General features: G+C 31.7%; 1 protein-coding gene across 2 annotated transcripts; it reads right to left on the bottom strand.

The window, feature by feature from the left end:
• Positions 1-1,950: 1,950 nt before the first annotated feature.
• On the bottom strand, positions 1,951-8,910 carry LOC11443924 (uncharacterized). Of its 2 annotated transcripts, XM_024782069.2 has the most exons (5): positions 8,558-8,910; positions 7,753-7,858; positions 6,153-6,379; positions 5,070-5,871; positions 1,951-4,273 (listed from the first exon to the last, which is right to left on the bottom strand). In XM_024782069.2, exons 3-5 carry the CDS (start codon positions 6,375-6,377, stop codon positions 2,187-2,189), a joined length of 3,114 nt encoding a protein of 1,037 aa, XP_024637837.1. In that variant the 5' UTR covers positions 6,378-6,379; positions 7,753-7,858; positions 8,558-8,910; the 3' UTR covers positions 1,951-2,186. The 2 variants fall into 2 exon arrangements, with proteins under 2 accessions (XP_024637837.1, XP_003607766.2); XM_003607718.4 differs by lacking the exon at positions 7,753-7,858.
• Positions 8,911-24,701: the final 15,791 nt, after the last annotated feature.

Genomic DNA, 24,701 nt, shown 5'->3' with positions numbered 1-24,701 from the left:
GGGAGGTTTGAAACCCCCTACAAATTAGAAGGTATGTAAACCTCCACTAATCAGCCAAGCATAAACACAACAAAAATCATGTATACTACTCCGGAACCGCTGAAATCTAAAACCGTTGAAAAAATGTTTTAAATCTCACAAAATTGATCTATAACTTTTTATTTTTTTATTTTTCTGGATGGGCTACTACACCTCTTTATAGAGATTTGAATGTGCCAAAAACAAGAAACGTTGTAAAATTGTTTAAAATCTAGCATAATAAATCTATAATTGTTAATTTTTTAATTTTTTCGGGTGGACCATGGTCCACCTCAGCCCACGAAGGGCTCCGCCTCTGTTAAGGATGTCAAAATAAAAAATTCTCATTTTTAAAATATTTTAGATGGCACAATTTGTTTGGAGTGAAAAAATTATCCTCTCAAATCTCAATTATGTTTTTGTCATGTTTTAAATATGGAAAATGATATATGTCCCGAAAAATTCACCCACCAATACATAATGGTAATGGTATTTTCCACCATGATTCCGGCCAATACAAGATTCTAATTAGTTGATGGAAAGTCGTGAACCATTCGCTATATAACTTGTCGCTATATTTAGCAATGCTCTTTAAATATCAGCCCTTAACAACCTTTTTAGTTCACAGAGCCCACAATCAACCTGTATCTCTTTTTTAATTAAAATTCAAAAGGTTTCTACTTTAACTTTAAGGATCAAGATTTTCTACATTATTTCACCATGTTGATTTTAACAATGAGATGGTACTAATTCGTCAAAAAGTACAGTTTAAGAAACGCAAAATTTGTTAATCACCTATCTGACGTGGCTAGCCAGCCAGCCAACAACGTTATAGCCAACAAAGTCATATTGGAAGTGGAGAAAATTTCCCTTATCAGAAGTCAGGATTTACAGACTACAATGAAGATGATATTCTTGTGAGGCTGATGCCCAAAAGGAAGAAATAAAATGCTACTTCTTTTCGGACACTATTATAAACGGATATTAATAATTGATATATCTAGTTTACGATATATTATAGATCAGTTATATTAGTTATTCAATAAATTAGAAAAATAATTTTTTTTGCTTGTAATAGCAACTACGCAATTGAGTACTTAATATCATGCATTTCAATTATAATACATGAACCTAAATTGTGTAAGTGAATCTAGAAGCACGCCTATGAGTCAAGATCCTCTTCATTTTTTAGTCTTCCCATTTCTTCCATTTGAAGAGATAAAGACACAAAGAACTTTAAAAATAATTAATAGTAGTAGGACCCACTACATATTTTTTAGTATATATCTCTCACCAAATGGCAATATCCATTTACTTTTAGCAAATGGAGATGATCTTAACTCGCACAAAATATCAATCATTTTCAAAACGAGTTCCGCATAAAGTAATGGGACTTGAATGTATTTCACCGAATAAAAGAGTGTTAGAAAAGGGGTGTTAAACAGAGGGTTGACATTATTTCTCCATTCCAATTAGTAATCACTTGCTCATTCTTTACTCACTACGAAATAATCTCATGTAATACACTAAAATTTGAACCTCAAATTAACGAAACGGATGTGGTGGTCATCAACCATGATTGGCAGCAGTCAAAAATTGATGCATTCACATACTTACGACAACCGTGGTGATCGAGATCAAACAGTCCATATTCCAAGCTCGGTATTTTGCATTTAAAAAAAAAAAAAAAAATCAAAATATGTATTGAAATCTGGACAATCAACGACCACAGTTGTCCCAAATGCGTGAATGTGAGAACAATCTCACCATACAGAACCGTAATAAACAAAGAAAGATACCGCCATGGTATGGTATAAGCTAACAAATAGTATTATTTGATGGAGCTCCATTTCATTCAAGCATGCAGCCTAGTAAGCAGTGTACTAGAAAAATCACTAATAAAAAAAGTGAGGGTGCACAAACTGGCACATCTAAAACAATTCTCAAAGAGATAACCAAGAATAAATCATGCAACATTATTCAGGAATAATACAAGTTGGTATCATCCGAAGACTAACTGAAAATCAAGCATATATCCAAATACGGGTTTGAAGAAATGTACAAAGAGAAATCCCGCACTTTAGACATCACATGTCCTATCAATATAGAAATTGGCCTTCCTTACCCTCTATAAATTCTCATCTATAAATTTAAGCCTCTTACAATGATTAAGTTAACCGAATTGATGGAGGAATACCTGCCGGGCACCTCTGTCTACGGGGCCTTCTTGTTGTCTTTCCCCAACCTGTTAGGCTTCTATCCTCCAAACCCACTTCAACATTGTTAAGCTGCTGCATCAGTGGGGTACAAGTTTCAATGGTTGCTACTGGAGGAGGGGGGGATGGTGGAACCTGTGACCGCCGCCTACCCCTGCCACACCCGTTCCTAGAAGAGCTTCTCCTGGTTAGTCCTGAATGCCATGCATGACCTGTTGCTTTCATAAGCCCGCCAAATGTCTGCAGGTCTTCTGTTACTTCATGCCTTGATAAAGATGTAAGGCCTGGAAGGATGTCCCTTTGGAAATCCCTCCGCTGCCTCCCTCTCCTTGCTGGCCCCTTTCGTGTCCGAGTAGGTAACGAAGTTGTTCCAGTTTCTTCTACCATGAAGTTTTCTGGAACAAGAGGTTTAGGCATGTAGTCTTCTTCCTTCATATCTTCCAGTTGCAATGTCATGGACTCAAAGTAATCCATTTCTTTGGAGGAAGATACCCCTTTCCCCTTACAAATTTTTCCCCTTGAGGACGCTACATCCGCAAACCAACTTAGTGGATCCACCATTGGGCTTTCTGATGGACTTCTAGTCACATCATCCACTTGATTGCAGCAAAGAGATGACATGGAAACAATTGCCTCAGCTGCATACTTCATAAAGTCATCTTGCGGTTGTTCAACTGTGACTTGTGGGCTTGGTGGTGATACTGAAGGGGTTTCAAGCTGCTTTTCTTCAGGAATGACATCCTCCTCTGTCTCAGGAACCGCGGGGACTTCAAGATCTATTACCATCTTCATTTTAACATTGGTGGTTGGAATTGTTGTCAGAACTGCTTCATCCTCACTCATGCTCAAGTTTAGGTCAAATTGATTTCTAGAGTTGTCTTCCATTTTAGGAAGTCCTTCCCTACAAACAATAACTTCAGTGGCAGCTTGTTTGTCCATGTCAACCTCAAGAACATCAGCATCACAAGGCAAGTTAATATCAAGTACCCGGTTTTTCCGATTATTTTCTGCCAGTTTTGTGCCTGATGGACTAGGAACTGACACAGATGGAGAAATGGGTGAAGGTGACTCCTTCGCAGAAATTAGAGGCATACCAAATATGGGAACACCAAGAATTTTCTTTTCACTACAGCTCTCACTGGCTTCTATCCTACTCGGCTCAACAACATTTGAACACAAACCTGAAGTTACGCTAGACCCCTTTCCAGTATCATCCTTGTAAGATACAGAAGCAACCTGGAGAAAACTCAATCCTCCATTAGTTAAGCATCTATTACTACCAGCGTTTTGAGTCTCATTCTTACATATATCCTTGGATCTAAGCCAAGGCAACACAGCAAGCTGCTCCTCGTGCTTCTGTTCTCGATCTCTGATCCCAAGACTTGACTGGGTAGCTAAGTCATTGGATAAACCATTTGAAAGCCGCACATTCAAGTTAATATCTTTTCTGGCAATCATGTCGTTGCAAATTAAATTTGAACCCTTATTATAGTTTACTGAACCATTGTTGAAGTGTTCAGCAATCCTGGGGTTGAATCCATTCTGCACAGACGCCTCACAGTGAAAACCTGGATTATGCTTGGAATTGATATTCAAAGGCCATCTATCTCCCAAAATTCCATTGCTTTGATGTGACTGGGAACTTCTACTCAAGGCACCAGATGCATTTAGAAATGGAGATGGAGGCATCTGAACAGACATCAACTTCTGGTTTAGACTACTACTTGCCATATTCCAAGCTGACTGAGACCAAGACTTGGCAAAATCTGAGGAAGGAGCAGTTGCAAAGAGACCAGGACTGTGCGATGATATAATAGACTCTGGATGCTTACCATTGGAGTAAGCGTTATTCCTTTCACGGATATCCAAACCACCGATTGTCTTTTCCCTCCATAAACCAGTATTACTTCTATTACTTAGATAATCAGATGTAGGTTCGGGACCTTTACCAAGTACATCTTGCATTTTTTGGGGTGAAAAAAATGATTGCTCTTGTTTGAAGACTTGAGGAATGGGATTTGAACTGCTTTTAGCTTGCCCTGTAATAATCATTAAAAACTTAATTGTTACGGAGCAATTTATCAGATATCATATCAATCACAGTACTTATTTATTGTTATACACTTACCTAACCAACAAGGAAATTTTGATCTAAAGGAAAAATATATAGAATAATATTATTATTTTCTAAAGTATTTGCAAAATTGAAGTTAGAGCAAAACACTCCAACTCACTAATAATAAAAAAAATGGGAAATGCTAACTTTTTTTTTTTTGAAAGATGGGAAATGCTAACTTGTGCCCTTATGGAACATGTCAAGAAACTCAATATATAAATATTGTCCTAAAAGTCATCCATTCAATATTTTAAAATTCAAAAAATTGTTCTTACAAAAAAGTTATCTTCAGTAAGAAAAAATCTACTTTTGGATAGCTTAACATGTACCCTGCCCTAACCCTAGGGCACAAATTAGCATGACCCTAAAAAAGAATAGTTTATCTACTTGAAGGAGACAGGACAATTAAGAGTATATATAATGGGTAAAGATCCTCTCCATTTATAACTTTTTCCATTTGTTGCAATTTGGAGAGAGATAGATACAAAAAAATAAGTGGTGGGTCCTATCACTAAGTGGATCCCACCATCATTATTTTCTATGTGTCTATCTCTCTACAAATTGCAACAAATGGAAAAAGTTATAAATGGAGAGGATTTTGATCCATATATAATGTATATACCAATCTGTCCAGCTCTCACACACCGGAAAATCAAACTTTCATTGTGCTTCCAGTATCTTTCTATAATTTTAAAGCAACTAGATAATAAAAATCTAACCTGTCTCCTTTGATGAAATCCACCCTTTTCCATTCACATCATTCTTCAAATACCCATTGCTTGAAGAAGCATGATGTGAGTTGAGTAAATCTTCCGTAGGAAAACCAAAAAGCCTTGACTTCTGTTTGGCAGATAGATTAGCGCATTCAGTTGCCCCTTGATAGGGCTTATCGTTTAGATGAGGAATACATGCAGCATCATTTGTTTCGTCCACTTGAACCGGTTCATTTAAGTCAGCCAAACCATTTCTGCTCCTTAAAGACTGCTCAGATCTTGAAGTGTCTTCCTGGCCACCAGTCTTCCCACCGTTGCCAAAAAAAAGCTTTACATCATCTCCCTTACCATTTCTACAACTTCTATCAGGAGTCGTTGTGCCACTTATCTTTTCATCACTAGACTTCTCACCTTCGTCAGTATCAATGTACTCATCAGCAGGGAGGTCAAGGTCAAACATTTTTCTCCTCACCTTTGAGGGTCTAGACTCCAGTATCTCAACATCTTTTGAACTACTTCCATTTGGTGATTGAAACAGACAAGTTTGCTTATTGATTCCTTTGTTAGAACCAAAAGGAGAATGAATGCCCGCAACTCCTGAAACCGATGGCCTATCACAGGCAGAACTTCCTGTTATTGGAAAGCTAGGAACGTTGCACTTTTTAGCATCTTCAGATGTTATTTGAGTTGGCAAAGGACCTGGGGAAAATGATGTACCAACAGATCCATGGTTCCTGTGTAATTCTTTCATTTTTACTTCATCCATCAAATCTCTTTGTATTCTGTATAAACGATGAAGTTCAAACACCTGATGGATAATACATAATTTAAATATATCAACAAAAGTTTCACCAATCATAGGTACATAAAAAATCAAGCCAAACTATATCACCCCTTGAACCGTGTTAAAAAAAAAAACCTACATCTAAAACTGATTAAAGTCAATATTAAACTTAACTAGCTCAGATGAATGAGAAAAAAAAATCAAAACATGATACAAAACCATAGACTAAAATATACTTAATCTTTAAACACCCAAAACCTTCCACGTGCATAGGCCATGAATAAAAATATACAAGAACTTCATACCTGATTCTTAAATATGGCCTCATGCTCAAGCATCATCTGCTTCACAAAATCCTTATCATATGCTGAACATACATCTGTCGCAGCACTTGGAAGATGGTTCTGATAATATTGCCCATTTGCCAGTGCTTTATCTCCATAAAATAGGGGCCAGCCACAACTGCTGGATTCCTCATTAAGATCTCTCATTGAGTAGTATCCTGGAAGACTCTGAACTTTGGTTCCCATCCCTGATAATTGAACACGGATATATTTTAATAAGTAATTTTCGTCAAATTAAGTGATAAGTGATATATAGCTTCTCTTTCAACCCAATAATATCACAATCCATGCAGTATCTTAATTTATTTCATACTCATGAGTTCCAAATGTGGCATGGCATCAAATAACTCAATCCATGTAAAGCAGCCAAAAAATTGAATGACTAGAAACCAGATTTAATGATGTGAACCCAAACGATGAAACGACATCACATATACAAACATCGCATATACAATGCTAGCAATTGCAAAGATAGTTTCCTATCAAGAAATTTAAAGTTTTTTTTTTTTCCAAAATTCATCCATTAAATATACATGAATGATAAGGGAACTTCTCAGTAGAAAAAGACAAAAAAGAAAAGTATGAATTAATCAGATTTCCACATCTTTTCAAGTACATTGATCTAAAAGTATAATAAATGAAAGTAAATCTTAATATAAATTACTCATAACTCAAGTACAGTTGAAGAGTATTTAGGTAAACTTGTAGATTAACTTTTCTATGAGCAGATTAACATTTTAGTAGCCCGTTTCATCAAGAAACTTTTTTATATAAGTATTGAACAGTAGAACAAGGAGCAAGAACCTCCTAATTCCTAAGTCATACTACTTTAGGTAGCCAGCTTCACATAATGAAATAGGCATTCTAAAAGCCTTGCACTACAATGCCACCGGAAACCTTGGTAAATATGTCTTCTTCACTTGCTACAAGTCTTTGCATCTCACAGTTTGGTAATTATTACCAAATATTGTTTTCAACTCCCAAATAAAAAATTAAGAAATGCTTACTAGAGAACCGATACTACCACCATCATATCCTAGATTAGATCAGATAAGGTTAATTAACCAGAGAATAAAAAAGTGAAAGTATTTACTGAAATACTGAGCTAGAAAAGTGTATGTAAAAAAGGCCAACATGCATGGAAAAGAAAAAAGAGTACGCTACAACATCGAGCTCTTGAGATTCTTAAACTAAGAGGTTCCTCAAGGCAGGTAAAAAACATCTACTGTCTGTTTAAAAAAAACATTGCACAATGTAGCTCCGAATAGTTATCATATATGTTAGTGTCAAAATCCATAACAAAGTTAACTGCTGATGAAAATTAACAACTTCTATGTTTAGAAAGTATGAGTGAAATATTACATAACAGATGTTCAGACTACCGATAAGAAGTGAACACATCGCTAAGTTAGCAAACTTTGGGATTGCAAAAGGGTTAGCAATGTAACAAACATTCATGAAAATAGGCATACAGGCCACAAAATAGAAGCATCTGTTAGTTGTAATCTGACATGATTCAAGTTGCAAGAAGACGGTCAGGTTTATTAAAAATGAAACCAACCTATCACACCACCGGGTGGAAATCATATTTCAAATGGACGAGTTTCAAATGCATTAAATCTGATTCATTCTCCACCATTCAATCTCGGGCAAAGAAATTTGAAAACCTCAGTAAAATAATAAAAAAAAAAATTGAACAATCAGTAAAATAATAATGATTTTTAATTTGACTAACTAACTACACACATGCTCATCATTGAAATAAAAAATCTATAAATAAGTTAAATAATGTCAAACCAGGCATCACAATTTCATCCTTGACATGACGAAACTGTGATCCTTGGCTCCAAGTTTGAGTAAAAATAATGAAGGACAAAATAAAGTAACAGAAAATCTCAATTGTATTCATACTGAACCATGCAAGTCTTCCCTTAATCCAATTACAACTTCACAACAATTTATCAATCTTTGAATTGATGAAACCTAAATGAATGACAAATTTGAATTGAGCAGATCCTATGCACAATTACCAAACCAACAGATATTTATTGCATTAAAACAAGAATTCAAAATCCGGCTCGAGGAAGATTAGTCTCTGCGATTGCACGCAAAGACACCAGGTAAAATTCAACATCTCAACATTTCAGCTAATCATACAAACAAACAAACAAACAAACAAACAAAAAAAAAACAATTCAAGTTTACAAATTCAGCTGAATAATCCTCCAACAACCAAAAGGAACCAAGAATTTCATTTCAATCAAACTCAAAACACAACCACTTAAGAATAAAAAAAATTAAACCAAATTATATCAAATGATTAACTAAAATTAAACATAGAATTCAGAAATGATTAGTAAAATTACCTCAAACCCACATCCTCAAATAACTTGCTATTAAGAATCCACCATGAATTGAGAATAAAAATTTAGTCTTTTGACTCAAACTATAATAAAAATAAAAACTTTAAGAAAAAAAAAACAATTTAACAAAGTGGGTGTTGTAGAAACAACAATGAAGAAGCTAAGATCATCGATTTCGATCTGTTGGGTAATTTTTTTTTTCTTTTCAAAGTGAAGAAACAAATAAAAAAAAATGTTAGAGAGAGAAAGAATAATGTATAGTGAAGAGAGAGATCCCAGATAAGAAATCTGCTCTCTCACAAAACAAACGACCTTCTAAGAACAGTGACATGAAATTTGTCAACATCCGGTCTCTTTATATTCTCTGCTTTTTCTTCACTTCTCTCTCTTTCTTTCTCTCTCTTGAATCAATATTTTTCTTATAAAGAAAAGAAATTAATATTATTAAAGTATTTATTTATGGCTTTCTGTTCTTGAGATATTACTACTATTAAAAACAAAAATGCACATTTCTAGATTCTCTCCACTTTCTTTGCTTTTTGGTTTTTAGATATGTATCAAATCAAAGTTTTACTATTTGTGCTCATAATTTGTAACTGCATACCATGTTGGTACTTTTTGAATACATTCATACCATGTATTTCTTGCACAAATTTTATTGTGTTATCTTAATAGTTTAATTTCATACATAATTTGTTAGTCGAAAACAAAAATTCCATACATAAGTTTATTGCATAAATGGACAGAGTTTAAAGACGAAATTTGCACACATTAAGTGCAAAGAAATACATAATTTTGTTACTAAGTTTGAATTTTGATACATCATTATCAATAGACATTTTTACCACCGTTTAATAAAGATTAATCTTCGTAGAAAAATAATCATTAAATTTCATTTTCCTGTAGTGGTTGAAGGCATAGAGACCAATATATGTTTTCGGATCTTAGCTCTTTGTGGGTTAACCCGACCGTTTGCATGGATTACTTTATATCTTAAAACCGATTTGTTGGCTATTTTTGTATTATTCGTGTGTCTGTATTTTGACTTTGTTGAGTTCAGTTTCGGTACACAATGTGTTTGCATGGCTCTCATCGTTTTCTAATATATTTTCTTTTGGCTTCTTTAAAGTAAAATTATCTATAAAGAATCTTATGAGATACATAAAGTGAGTTCTTCTAAACTTAATGTTTTTCATTCGTAGGTATACAATTTTATATTAACAACAAATTAATCATTTAAAGATTTGATATAATGGTAAAAAGTAAATTTTGAATATGAAGGTTCTTCATTTAGCAATGTAACGATAAATTATTGAAACTATTTTTTTTATGGAAAATTCTAACAAGTGTCCTCAGAACATTGATTTAGTATACTAAAGTCACATTAACTTTCACATTAAAAATTGTATAGTTGTGATTTTTAGATGTGTTTGACTTGTATTTTCAAGATAAAATTTCTTTTGTGAATTCATTAAATAATGTATTTAGGACACTTATTAATGAGATTCTTTAATTCTACTCCCTCCTTTTCAAAATGAGTGTCGCATTAACAAAAAAAATTGTTTCAAAATGAACGTCACTTCATATTTTGAATACAACTTTAATTTTTTTTCTTCCAACTTTACCCTCTCCAACTCTTTCCTCACATAATGCAACTTTAAGTTTGTCTTTTTCTTACTCCCTCCGTTTCAAAATGAGTGTCGTTTTAACAAAAAAAAAATTGTTTCAAAATGAATGCCACTTTACATTTCCAATACAACTTTAATTTTTTTCTTCCAACTTTTCTCTCACACAATTTTCAATGCAAATTTATGTTTGTCTTTTGTTTATAAAGTAGGGGCAGTTTAGTAAAAGTGTTATGTCTAATGATTATTTCATTCAATTTCTTAATCTGTGTACAATTGGTTAAATTAACACTCATTTTGAAACGGAGAGAGTATAAAGTAAGAATAGTTTAGTAAAAGTGTTATGTTTAATGATTATTTGATTTCATTCCTTAATTTGTGTGCAATTGACTAAAACGACACTCATTTTGAAACGGATGGATTATAATATTGTACTATTGTCAAAGAAATCATAGGTATTGTACTAGCATCTGTTTATCATTTCTGTCTAAAAATACTTTCTTATCGTTGTTTTTATGATGCCTTTATAAATAGTGTACTATCATTCGTTAAAAATATTCTTTTTTGACAAATTGTTAAATAAAAATTTGAGAACTGTATTTATTAATTGTTCTTATTTTAGATTTTGGAGAAATATTTAAAAGTATAAAATGTGGAAAGTGTAATAATTTTGTGAAAATGTGTGTATTACTCTAACAGCAACTAGCGCAACAAACTTGACAAAATATACAAATCTTTACGAAGCAAGTTGTTAGGACTTAGGACTATAATAATAAGACTAATTAATTAGGGAAAATTTTATTGAATTTAAGAAAAATTACCATAATAAGTACGTGTTTAACCAGTAATTGGCTGTTACGACAGGCAGAGAAAGTAAGTGGGACCCAACAAACTGTGGGAAAGATGTGGATTTTTAAAAAGGGTTTGTTAATGATGTAATGCAAAATATGCTATGAAAATACCCTTGCTGGAACAAGATATTTACAAGAATGGTTTTATTTTGTGATTCTCTGATCTCTGTCTTGTTGTTATTTGGTTGGTTTTGTTTCTTTTCCGGATCTTACCTATTTTGATTGGTTGAATGATCCTCTGCCTCAGTCTATTCTTCTTTTAGGTGTACTTTCTCTCACTATCTTGAGTTCTATCATATTTTCATCCTAAAAAAATAATTATAAATAGTCTATCAATAATATCATTAACAACATCCTCTATTTAATATGGACTCCTTAAATGGATTTCACGTGTATACATCACTTGTTTATAATTTTTTAATAAAAATACATATTAAGAATTCAATGACTTTTCTTAAAAAAAAAAAAAAAAAGGAATTCAATGATTGGGATAATATTTGGGTGACATTGTGGTTGATGAAATTGATGGCATTGACCAACAACAATATCACACGTGTACAAAGAAACAAAAAAATATTATGACATTGGTGACTATCGATTCACTCGCCAAACTTTTGACATGTGCTTAACTGTTAGAACTGCTTAGGGTTGAATCCACTTTGTGGATATTTTTTTCTTTTTGGTTTTTGTTTTCCCCGTTAGGGTTTTTGGTTTTTATGTCATTTTGCTTTTGGCCTATAAAAAAAAATACTAGTTCCCTACCAAGGTACCGTTTGACCATACTTTTTTACGGTCTAAAAGCTACTTTAAAACAAAGTTAAAATAAAGTTTTTTAGGAAAAAAAAGCTAAAGCTGTTTGGTTTCTTCATTTTTTTTAGTTTTAGTTTTAAAATTATTTTTAAGTTAAAAGTTGTTTGGCAAAATATTGTACAAAACTTTGAATTTTTTTTTTGTGGTGTCCGGGGTTCGAACCCCGGACCTTGCATATATTTATGTATTGTCCCTATCAACTGAGCTAAGCTCACGAGAACAAAACTTTAAATTTATTATTATTTTTTTTGTTATAAAAAATTTAGGGTGAAGGGATGGTGCCCCAGTCCAAGGCAGAGAAGACCTTCAGGCTCAAAGAACACTTACAAAGGTAATTACATTTACCTCCCTCCAAAGACACTAGCGGGGTTCGAACCCAGGTTCTCTCGGATTCATGACCTGTCCTTTTACCACTAGACCAAGCCTTTTGGAGTTAACTTTAAATTTATTATGAATTAACATAATAAATAAAAATATGTTTAAAATATTTTTTGAAGGGAAAAAATGTTTAAAATATAAAAGATTTTTTTTATTTACAAATACTATATTTACTCAATGGCGTTTATTTTGTGTAATATGAATACAAATTTGTATCATCATATAAAGGACTTGCTAAATATTTGAATAGAAGAAATAATTGAAGGAGGCTCAAATAATAACATAAATAAGGTGGATTCTAAGGTGAGGGCTCTATCAAATCACTCACCGGTGGACCACTATAGACAACAATTAAGACCATTAGATTAATCAAGTTCACATATCCTATTCTACACTATATATACTAGATTACCCCTCTATATATTTACCATCTAACCTCTTCATGCTCCTTTTCTATTCTCACATTGAAACCGCCCATGGGAATGTCCATGAACATCAAGATACTTTGTTTTTGTTTATTTTTCTTGCAAATATGATTATTTATGTGATTTTCTCTTTTGATTCACTATCTTAATTTTGAAGAACAATTATGATTCATAACACAGTCATCACACCATTTTATCAAGATTTGCCTGAGATAATTTTCATGTCTAAGCGCTCTTTTCTAAGGGCCATTTTCAATCTTCATTGTTTTTTATTTTGGTTTACAAGTTTCTTTTCTTCATGAAACAGAAAGTTTTAATTTTTTACAAGGAACACAATTCTTATTTACAACGGGGATGTTGAACAAAGAATTGAAACATAGAAACAAAAGCATTGCTCACTCTAATTTATTTCTTTTACAGTAAAATGAATTAAAGAACCCATTTGCATCAAATATACAAATAAATAAAGAAAAACCAAGAAGCATAATGTAATGAAACCCAAGTAGGAAACGTCAGCACATGATCACATAAAATATAAATGTGTGACAAAAGGAGGAGGGAAGGAATATGTGATGATGAGTATGGGGGTTTGGGAGAGAGGGGAAGTTTTTTTTTAATAAGCTAGAAGAGAAGTTGAAAAAAGATGTGTGATCTAGTGTATAATGTATAATTAGATCCATACACTCAATTAATCAAGTGGCTCCTAATTGTAATTCAAAGTGGTCCACCGGAGAGGAACTTGGTAGAGCCCTCACCCTAGAATTTACCTAAATAATATTAAAAGAGTTGGTTTTTTATTTTCCAATTATACTCTATAACAAATTTCTTTATAAAAATACCATATTTTTTGTGTCATTCAAAAAGATAAGAAGTTATATTATATGATATTATATTTGTTACATTGTTGGTGTCAATGAAAAAGATAAGTTTAATTTTCTTGAATAAAAAAAAGATATGCATAGTTTGTTACAATATAAAGGTGCAAAATATATATAAGTATAATTTTTTTAGGCATCTATACTTGTACTTTTAATTGAAATCAAAATATTAAAAAAATAATTATATGCATTTTTTTTTAAGAAAAAATAATTATATGCATTATGCAACACTAAAAATAAATTATACGCATTATCGTAACAAAAAAACAGACAGACAGACATAAAGTATTACTCTAAACGCTAATGTGTGTGTGTATATTTGTGAGGTTGAAGAAAGGAAATAAAAATATTTATGAGGTTGTGATGATTAAACGATATTGAAACTAAATATATAAGTGATAAAAAAGATAATAAAATTCCTTCAAAAAAATATAATAAAATTAAATGGACCCTCCTTCAAAAAAATAATTAAAATGGACCGGTTTTAAAAAATAAAATAAAATAAAATGGAAGAAAAAAGCAAATTGAAATATCTTATTAAAAAGTAAATGAAAAGTTAGCGGGCATTAGGAGTGTTCAAAACCGAACCAACCCAATAGAAAAACCGCAAACCAAACCAATCCAAACCGAAACCGCAAAAAATCGCACTTGATTCGGATGAATTTTTCAGATGACTTTTGCAATGAACCGTGCGGTTCGGTTTGGTTTGCGGTTTGCATCTCAGCAACCGAACCAAATCAAACCAAACCACAAGAATGATGAATATTACTTAAACATGTACTAGCCCAATTACATAGCTTAAGAATAATTTCTTTTTATTCGATTTTTTCATTGTTGCACCATCAGGTTCGATTTTAATTCCTTTCCATCTCTTTCAATTCATTTCAAGTGATGAATTTGTTTCCTTTACTTCCCAATCATTTGTTTCATGCTTATGTTTCTTCTTAATTTTACCTATTTTTATATAAGTTTTACCTAATATTTTATCATATAAACAACAAAATAAAATGTCCTATGTTTATTTTGTTACAAGTTGACAATATTAGAGTTAATGTAATATTTTTTTATCTCACGATAAACCGCACAAACCGAACCAATCCAAACCGCATTGGTTTGGTTTGGTTTGGATGAATTTTTAAAAATCAATCGAACCAAACCAAATCGCATGCTTTTTTATCTCGAGGTTTGGGTGACTTTTATGTTCAAAACCGAACCAAACCGCACTGCAAACACCCCTAGCCGGCATGAGTTGAAGAGAGGTGTTTGTGAAATAAATTGCCGAGAAGTAAAGGGTACTTTATTGATATTATGTTTGGCCCAGCTTCTCCTTAAAAATGAAGAGAAGCTGAAAAAAAGCCGGGCAAAAAAACGGTACCCAATTTCTTCCAAAATTTATGTAAATTTCAAACTTTTCTTTAAAGTTAAAACGCTAAAAATCAGCACGTACACAAGAGAGCAAATGAAATCCATCATTAGAATTTTAAAATTTTTTAAAAAATAGATTCAAAGAAAAAATCATCCAAAATACTTAATTGAGTTTTTCTATTCACACCCCATATATTTCTAGTTACATCTAAATTTTCTTAAAAGTTTTTGATAATACCAAAATTGCCCTTTTATATAAATTTTCTTAAAATCTTTATTTCATTCATTGTCACTCTAAAATTCCAATCTCTTTCACCCACAAACGATCAAACAATCCTGATGTTCAATCAATCTCATTAAAGAGTGAATCAAAACATCTTTCATTCATACTCGACTGCGAATTTCTTCTTCTTTTTCAATAATGATAGTTTCAATTTTCTTCTTCTTGTTCAACTGCACTATACGACAGTTTCAATTTTACATTGTTGAGGTTAACTTAAATCCAGTTTAAGTAGGTTCATGTAAACTTAGTTTACGTAACTTACTTAAACTTAGTTTACATAACCTACTTAAACTGGGTTTACATGACTTACTTAAACTGAGTTTACATGACCCACTTAAACTAAATTTACATGTATATACTTAAACTGAGATTACGCAGAATCATTGAACAAGGTTGAACTTTTAGATGTACACTTAAACTGAGTTTACATGACATATTTAAACTAAGTTTAAGTAAGTACACTTAAACTCAGTTTACATGACATACTTAAACTAAGTTTACATGACCTACTTAAACTGATTTTACATGACCTACTTAAACTGATTTTACATGACCTACTTAAACTGAGTTTAAGTATGTACACTTAAACTCAGTTTACATGACCTACTTAAACTAAGTTTACATGACCTACTTAAACTTACTTAAACTAAGTTTAAGTACGTACACTTAAACTCAGTTTACATGGCCTACTTAAACTGAAGAGGGGTTTTGGGGTGTACCGAGAAGAAGGAAGAGGCTTTTTAAAATTAAATTTTATGAAAAGGTAATTTTGTCATTTTAGGATGTAACCAGCATTAAACAGGGTGTGATTAAAAAAACACTACTTAATTTGAATGTCTCGTTAATAAACGATGTCACATCGGCGTAAATTTGATGAAAAATTAGGAGATCGGCTACAAAATCACAAAAGGAAAACACATAATGGTCAAAATTACTAAAAAAAAGGGTAACAACTAAAATCACATGATATATTATGAAAAAGTCATTTTTAGTGATAATATCATGTCTTTCAAATTTTCAACATTTTAGTATCCCCGTTATTAATTGGTATATTATGTCATTAAAATTTAGGCTTAATTACATAAATGCTCCCTTAAATCATTATGAGATTTCAATATGGTCCCTTTATTAATTTTTCGCTTCATTTTAGTCCCATAAGTTACCTCCGTCAGTCAAATAAATTCATTCTGTTAAATCCTTTGTGAAAAACGTTAACATTGATCCCCTTCATCATCAAACTCAAAGAAATTCATCTTCTTCATCACTAAACCCAGAAAAATTCATCACCTTCATCATAAAAATCTAGAAAAAATTAATAAAATTAAAAAAAAAACTCAAATTAAACCATTCAATTAAATCCATAAAACCTTAATTCTATTCAAACTCATTAAAATCAAAATCTTTTCTCCACATCAAGATTGTTTTTTCAGTTATTAATTTCAATCAAATTATTTCACTCAATAGAAAAGATTTTTGGTTCAGTGCTTAGATATATGCATCCAATCAATATTAGCACCACTAAGCTTATCTTCATCCTGTACAATGAACAACTTCTCCTTTCAAAAAAAAAATGAACAACTTTTGTTTCTTAAGAAAAACATAACTTTGTTCTGAATTGTGTCGTGTCTAATCCTCTATGATATTGAGAAAACCAACAAGAATACGTTATACATTTGTTCAACCAAGATTCTTTGTTTCTTCCCTCTTCAGCAACAATTCTTCCCTCTTCTCTCAATTCAAAATCACAATTCTTCACTCTTTTCTCAATTTCTCTCTTTCTCTTTCTCTTTCATCTTCTCTGCAACCTTTCTCCTCTTCATACCTATCACCTAAGTTCTCTCTCTAACAACACCGGCCACAAGTCACCACACTTCACCGTCTCTAAAAAAACACAGATCTTGACAGAAAGATTCATTTTGCGGCGGTCGGCGAGAGTGATGCGGTGGAGGTCGCTGTCGGTGTAAGGTTGTGTGGTGGAATTCAGATCTGGAGGGTCCTCTCTTTTCTCTCTGGTGCTCTCTCCCTTGGCCGGGTTTTCTCTTATCAAGATATAGACGACGACGATTGGTGGAGTGGTGATGGACAAAGGGGTAGAGAAAGGGCGTGGAGAATGCAAACGGAGGCCGATGGTGGTGTTGTGGTCGAAGAAGGAGAGGTGTTGTTCATCAAAAACTGTTTTTGAAGTGAATTGAGAAGATGGGCTATGTTGCTGATGATGGAAGCGTGTAAAGAAGCAAAGTGTATTTCTGCTATTTCGATTCATCATCATCTTCTTCTTCTTCCTTTGAGCAAAGTAGAAGAAGGAAAATTGTTGTGAAGAAAGTGATTTGGATCAATACAAGTGATGATTGATTAATCACTATGAAGCACGTGCACGCAAATGGGTGTGTTTTGAGTTTTATGAACCATTTTGTTGAATTTTGAAAAAATTGAGTAAAATTGGAAAATGGGTGTTTTGAGTTTTTTAAATTTTTTATTTTTCTGAATTTTTATGATGAAGATGATGAATTTTTCTGGGTTTAGTGATGAAGAAGATGAATTTTGCTGGGTTAGATGATGAAGGGGATGAATGTTTATGTTTTTCTCAAAGAATTTAACATAATGGATTTATTTGACTGATGAAGGTAACTTATGAGATCAGAATGGGGCGAAAATTAATAAGGGGACCATATTGAAATCTCATAATTATTTAAGGGACCATTTATATAATTAAACCTAAAATTTATTACATTTTAGTTGTTTTTATATAAAAAAGAATATGAATTATTATGATAGCCTTGAGAGGCGCATGTATTCATTGTGTGAAAATATCCAGAATAGAATTAACTTTAATAGAAAGAAACTATAAAATATGTATGTCAATGGTAAATTTTGGATACAATCATGTATCTCAATGAATAAACGAAAACTAACATAAGAAGAGACATTCCAAACAAGACTACGAGTAAAATCATTAGTTTGTCTTATAATAAATTTCACCTTCGAGTTTGTGAAAAAAGACGAGAACATATTCTTACATTCTCTAAGAATAACTGCAAAATCATATTTGTCTCTTCCATAACTATGGTAGCTAGAGGTGATAATAGGCTAGGTTGAGTTAGGTTTTACAAGGCCTAAGCTTGACCTGTCAAAATGTTAACAATTACTTTTGCAACTATCTTATACATCACTTTGCAAAGGGCAATGGATCTCCCAATCCTTCATGGATGACTGAGTGTCTCCTCCCTTTGGTATCAACGTAATATTGGTGGAATTTAACTTGGGAGGAAAATCACTCGTTTCAAGCCAAAGACATGTTGCTGGAAACACATCATTGTCGCATGTATTCCAGAAGTTTTTGTAGAAGCCAGAATTGAAACCATTTGGTCTTGAGCACCTATTATTCATGGAGAAAGCTGCCTCACGAAATTCTTTCAATGAGAACGGTTTTATTAACTGCTTATTATCTTGAATAGAAGTAGATGGAAAAACATATGTAATAACTCTATCACGGTTCCTTCAAAAAAAAAAAAAACTCTATCACGGTCACCATTCTTATGTTGAAACTACTCAATAAAATATTTTTTAGCTATGACTTGTATACCTTCCATCGTTGTACAATTCAGACTTTTTGCATGTGTGATTTTATTCGCTACTCTTCTAAAAATTGTTGATGCGTGGAAGAATTTTGTGTTTGAATCCCGTTCACGATACCAATGTGTTTTTGTTCTTTAAATGAAGTGAGATAGTTTCCTTTTGTAAAAAATAATCGAAACCGTAAATTTGAAAAAAAAAGGTTTAAATACGATAATCGTTCCTATAAAAAAAAATTGAAATACATCCCTGTACAAAAAAAAATTGTTTGAAAAAGGTCTCTGACCCCACTTCATGTCTGACTTGGCATGCTATTCGCTGACGTAGTAGTCTACGTAATTAAAAAAATAAAAATAAAATTCTGAAAATTATTTTTTTAAATTTAAAAAATATGAAAATAAATTTAAAAATTATAAAAAATACTTTTCCGAAAAAAAACTTTGAAAATTAAAATTCTTGAAAACTTAATTTTTTGACAAAATAACTGTTAAAATTAAAAATTTTGAAAAAAAAATGTGAAAATTAAATTTTAGAGAAATAGATTTTTTTTTAATTTTAAAATTATATATTAAATTTTTTCGAAAATAATGACAATTATATTTTCAAAAGTTATAAATTTATAATTTTCAATAATAAATTATAAATTAAAAAAAATTCTAATTTCTTGTTCTTTTACGAAAATTTTAATTTTAAAAAAAAAGTCATTTTTTTTTCAGAATATATAATATTAAAAAAAATAATTTTATTTTGAAAATGATACAAAAAAAATCAGAAAATTATTTTCAGAATTTTTATATTGTTTTTTAAATATATTTTCATATTTTTTAATTTTAAAAATATTTTTAAAAATTTAATATTATGTGGCACGCCACGTGGCAAAAGTTGCATAGTCAGCAACTGCCACGTGGCCAAAACCATGCCAAATCAGCTGAATAGTGGGGTCAGAGACCTTTTTCAAACAATTTTTTTTACAGAGATGTATTTCAATTTTTTTTTTTTACAAGAACAATTATCATATTTAAGCAAAAAAAAATACAAATAATAGTAGCAATTTTTTTAAAAGGAAATAACATAATTAATGGTACGTATTGTAAACTTTTTAATTTCCATAATTTATTCAACATTATCCTATAATTTTTTTGACCTTCTAATTTTTAAAAGAAGACGCTTCTATTAATTCAGAGTTCGGTCGTCAAATAAATATAGTTTAACAAAAAATTGTTCCACCAAGAATCAAACTCGGTTCTCTCAAACAATTTATTTTTTAGTGAAACTCATTACCCATTTAATTCCAATTGTTTAGTTATATATGATATCCTATATCTTTATGGAGAATGTTAACCATTGCCCTTGGAACATTGGATAAAGAGATAAAAATAGAAATATAGTATTGGAAAATGGTGATAAGTGATAAATTTAACTTTTTAAAAGTCAAGATGTTGTTGAAACCAATGCAAACATGTTACTTTTAACTTCTTTAACCATTCAGAACAATGGTTGGCAAAATCCAATCTTTATTTATGAAGTAACCTTCTCGACAGGCCCGGCCTTGAGGGTGTGTAAGGTGTTCAACCAGGCTGGGCCTCCAAATGCTACGAGCTTCTCACGAAAAATTAAATCTAATACCCACCCCCCACTTAAATAAAAAATATATATGTTATATCATTTTCTTTCTTTAGTACCCGTTTGAGTTTTTTCTAGACACTAGTTCTTCTTTTTGTACATAAATCGGATCCTATCAAACCACCCCTAATTTGTATAATCACTTAATCAGTCAATTTGAAAAACTATTTCATTGAAAGAATCACAACAATCATTTTTTTCTTCGCATAAACCATTCGTTTTACCCTTTTCCACAACAGAGGAGTGACAAATTCAAACGACACAATTAGATAAATTTCATCTCTTTCACTTAATTTTTTTTAATTCCTTTCATGTTTAGAAGTTCTTCTGATTCTGATTTTTTTTTAATAAAATTTAGCTACACAAAAAAATTACGTTTTATTTTACTAAGGACCTATTTTAAAAGAAGAGCCGAGCCTCCTATTTCACAGGGACGGTCCTACTTCTCAATCATGGACAAAATTACAATCTCGGTTACTGTGTTTAATTATAATTTATTGCATCTTAGCAAAAACATATTTACTTAGTTTAATTGGACCATATTCCAATATTCGGTGTAATGGAATGCGGAGCCAAGTAGAATGAAATTATATAAACACATATTCATGTTTATATCCCTAATCTATTCAGATGAAGGGCTGCTCTTATTTATATTGAATATTATAAATAAAAAGGGAAATGATATTTGAACAACCATTTTTTGATAATTTTTGTGATAATATTTTCTCTCATTCATATTATATCTTTACTTTCTCTCTATTTCTTTAATTTTTGTATCAATACATCATTTTCTTTGTATAATTTTGGTTGTTTCAAAAGTTGACATATAAATAAATAAATGTTGAAATAACACAACTCAAATAAAAATTACTATATAGTACCCATTACTCTGTCTATTACATTTTTTACTCTTTTGACGGTTTATATATACAAATACAAAGACAAACAATAAATTGAATTACTTGTAAATTAAGTCGATAAATGTTATGAAAAATAACGGTAATTTGGCTCTTGTCAAGTCTTTTCAACATTGAAGTTTGTTTGTCCTCAAACAACAAAAATCCTCAAAAAGATATTTCCACCCTTTAGAAATAGATTGAATGTGGGAATAGATTCATAAGGTTTTTAGTGAATCAATCAATTTTGAAACTGGCGATTGATAATGCATGATTCAATAGTGAATTGCATGGGCAAGTCTTATGTGTTTCGAATGAGAGCATGAAATGTGAACTATGTCAAAAACACAAAATTCATTTCATACATTCCAAGTCAATAACATAATTAATATTGAATCATACATAACACACTTCTTTATAAGCAAATAATGAAAATTAAGAAAATATGTGGACTTAAACTCACATCTGACGGTTATGCTAACGTCATGATCAAGTAAGACCAGGGCCGTCTTAACAAATTCATAGGCCCGGTTTTAATTTTATAAAGGATGCAAAAAAAAAAAAAATTCAAGACCCCAAAAAATTAAATAAGTTATTTAAAAAAAAATATATTAGAAATCACACTTTGGTGGGTCTTGAATATATTAGAAATAAGTTATTTTGAGTGTGAGTTCAAGACCCACCAAAGTGGCCACGCCACTAAAACAAGCTGTACAAATTGAACTCACACTCAAAATAACTTATTTACATGTCTTACACCCAAAAAGTGGCCACGCCACTAAAATAAGCTGTACAAATTGAAAAAATTTGCTTTTAATAGATATATAACCATTATTTACATGTTTTACATATAAAAAAAATATATTTTAGACCCCAAAAAATTGGAGGCCCGGTGTCGTCGCCCAGCCTCGACGGGCTATGGGCCGGCCCTGAGTAAGACATTCATATAAGCATAACAGTCTGAAAGCATTAAAGCATATATCATTAAGATCTTTCAAGGTTTGTAATGAGGCTTGGTTACAAAATAATTGTCATTTGTATGGGCATTTAATTTAAAGTGGTATTGGTATATAGGAACATTCACACACTTTGATATTTACAAGAAACATACTATTTATTTTTTTACAATCACAAATCTCTTATTTGAATTTTTTACAAACCCATGGTGATATGAACATTCTTGTAAACAATCATTGACAATTTTTTTTTTTTTTTTTCTTTTTCAATGTTTTCTTTTCTTTTTCTTTTCATTTTTGTGTTTGTTGTCAAGCTAGTATTTTGAAAATCACCATGTTACTTGACCTCCAAGCAGGGCCGTCCCTAAGAATTTGGAGGCTCGGCTCTGGGAATGAAAAAAGGTCAGTGATAAAATCAAAACGTATTTTTTTTTAAAAGAGCAATGTTCTATTTATATTTTTTAAAAGATAAATATAAGGTGTCGTATATATGCGGTACACCCAAAGGTGAAAATGACTACCGTATACATAAGAAACCCCCACCTAACACCAAAAGCAAGAGGACCTAATTCTAATAGGCCTAAAAGACTGAAACAAGGGGACATAAAATGGCTGGGGGTATTAAAAAAAATTGGAGGACAGTAATACTAGTGGGTATTAAAAAAAAAATTGAGGTCCATAACTGAGGGAGGCCCAGCTCTGTTGAGCTGTTTGCACCCCCTCAGGCCGGGCCTACCTCCAAGTAAGCCTCATTTTCCTCCCCAACTTAAACAAAACCATATAATTTAAATGAGTGTTCATCTATTCTTAGACAAGAACATTATTTAAGTAAACAATGAAAGTTTAGGGTTACTAAAATTAAATTGCAATAGAATGCACTATAACTACCTAAATTGAATAAGCTTGATATTTGCATCATCTTTTTTGGTAAATTCCCCCACCATTTGAGTTAACAAAGAGAAGTTAGTGAGAGATGAAGAGACAAAAATGAAATAAGGGAACTCGGGGCGGAAACTTCTTATAGATGATCAATTTATATATAAATTTAATGTTTCAGACGGGCATTAACAAATTTTAAAACACTGAAATAGTTGTTATTAAATTTACAAAGTATCATACTAAAAATATGTCAAAATATTACAAATAATAAAGATATTTTTTTAGGGACAAATAATAAAGATATTATTAATGGTAAAAATGATGTTAATATGTCACGTGTTAATGTGTCACATGTTTCCTATATATCATTTATAGATATTTGTATTTTTATATAAATTTATAAGTAAAAAAATAGGTATCATGTGCATGATTTTTATATTAAATTATAATTACTATAATATAATTAGCTTTATTGACATTCGCTGAAAATATTACAACGGTTTTGCGCTCTCTCTCCCCTCTTTCTTTCTCTCTCTCACCATGGCTCGCGATCCGAGATTTAATCTCAACAATGGCGGTGCAAGGTTCAATCGTAACGATCAGGTTGCGCTTGCACAACACAAGGCATCATGTGCAAAAAGCCATTATGGTTATGCTTTTAGGGCCTTCAACAAGGCCTTAAAAGCAGTCGGAGTTGCTGGTTTTTCAGGGTCTAATGATGTTAATGGTGCTCGGGAAGCTTTGGATAGTGCAAGCCAAGCACTCAATAGGGCCAATAGTGAAGTGACCAGACAAGAGATGGTTCGAAGGTTTAGACAATCAAAGCTGCTATGAGGAAATTGGGTAAACTGTATGGAAGGATTGCCAAGTTGTCTAAGTGGTATGGGGCTAATTTTCAGAACTGATAATAGAAACTCGGGATAAGCTTTGCAGGGAACTGAAGATTGAGTTTCAAGTACTCAATTGGGACTTTCAGTAATTGATCCAGGTGTCCTTCCTAAGAATTTTGCAGATCTGGAGGAAAGACACCTTGTTTTTGAAGATAGAAGGATCTATTGGGTCATTATTTCGGCTTATGAGACCAAGTCGTGGGGTGAGGTTTAGCTTGAAACCACTACTGCTCAAATGTTCAATACATTGTTTCGTTTACTTGTTTTGTTCACTTCTAAGTACTCGATTTCTTTTAGATCATTTGTGCTGAGAGTTGACTATGATTCATCTGGTCAGAGTTTATCTTACTTGTTGTTAAGTATTTGATCATCTTTTGGACTATTTGAGCTGATTGTCGATTATGATCATCTTTTGGATTATTTGAGCTGATCGTTGACTATGATGATTTGAAAGCGTAAAAAAAAAAAAATAGTTTTATTATTACTTAGAAGATACATTAAAAAACTCAATTTAACTCATTTTTTATTTTTTTTTAAAAATAAAACAAGTATTATAATAAAAACAATATGTTCATACATCATATAAAATTGCATGTACCTCGTTGTTAAGTCATAAACTGCCACAAGTTAGAGAAAGATTCAGTTGGGAATCGATTAGAAAACTTGCTCCAACTATTGCATTTTTTAAAGCTAATATCGTCAACAATAGATAATG

The sequence above is a fragment of the Medicago truncatula genome, chromosome 4, assembly GCF_003473485.1.
Source record: "Medicago truncatula cultivar Jemalong A17 chromosome 4, MtrunA17r5.0-ANR, whole genome shotgun sequence".
Classification (NCBI taxonomy): domain Eukaryota; kingdom Viridiplantae; phylum Streptophyta; class Magnoliopsida; order Fabales; family Fabaceae; genus Medicago; species Medicago truncatula.
Note: the sequence above shows the minus strand (reverse complement) of the source record. Positions and strands in the feature narration are given on the sequence as shown.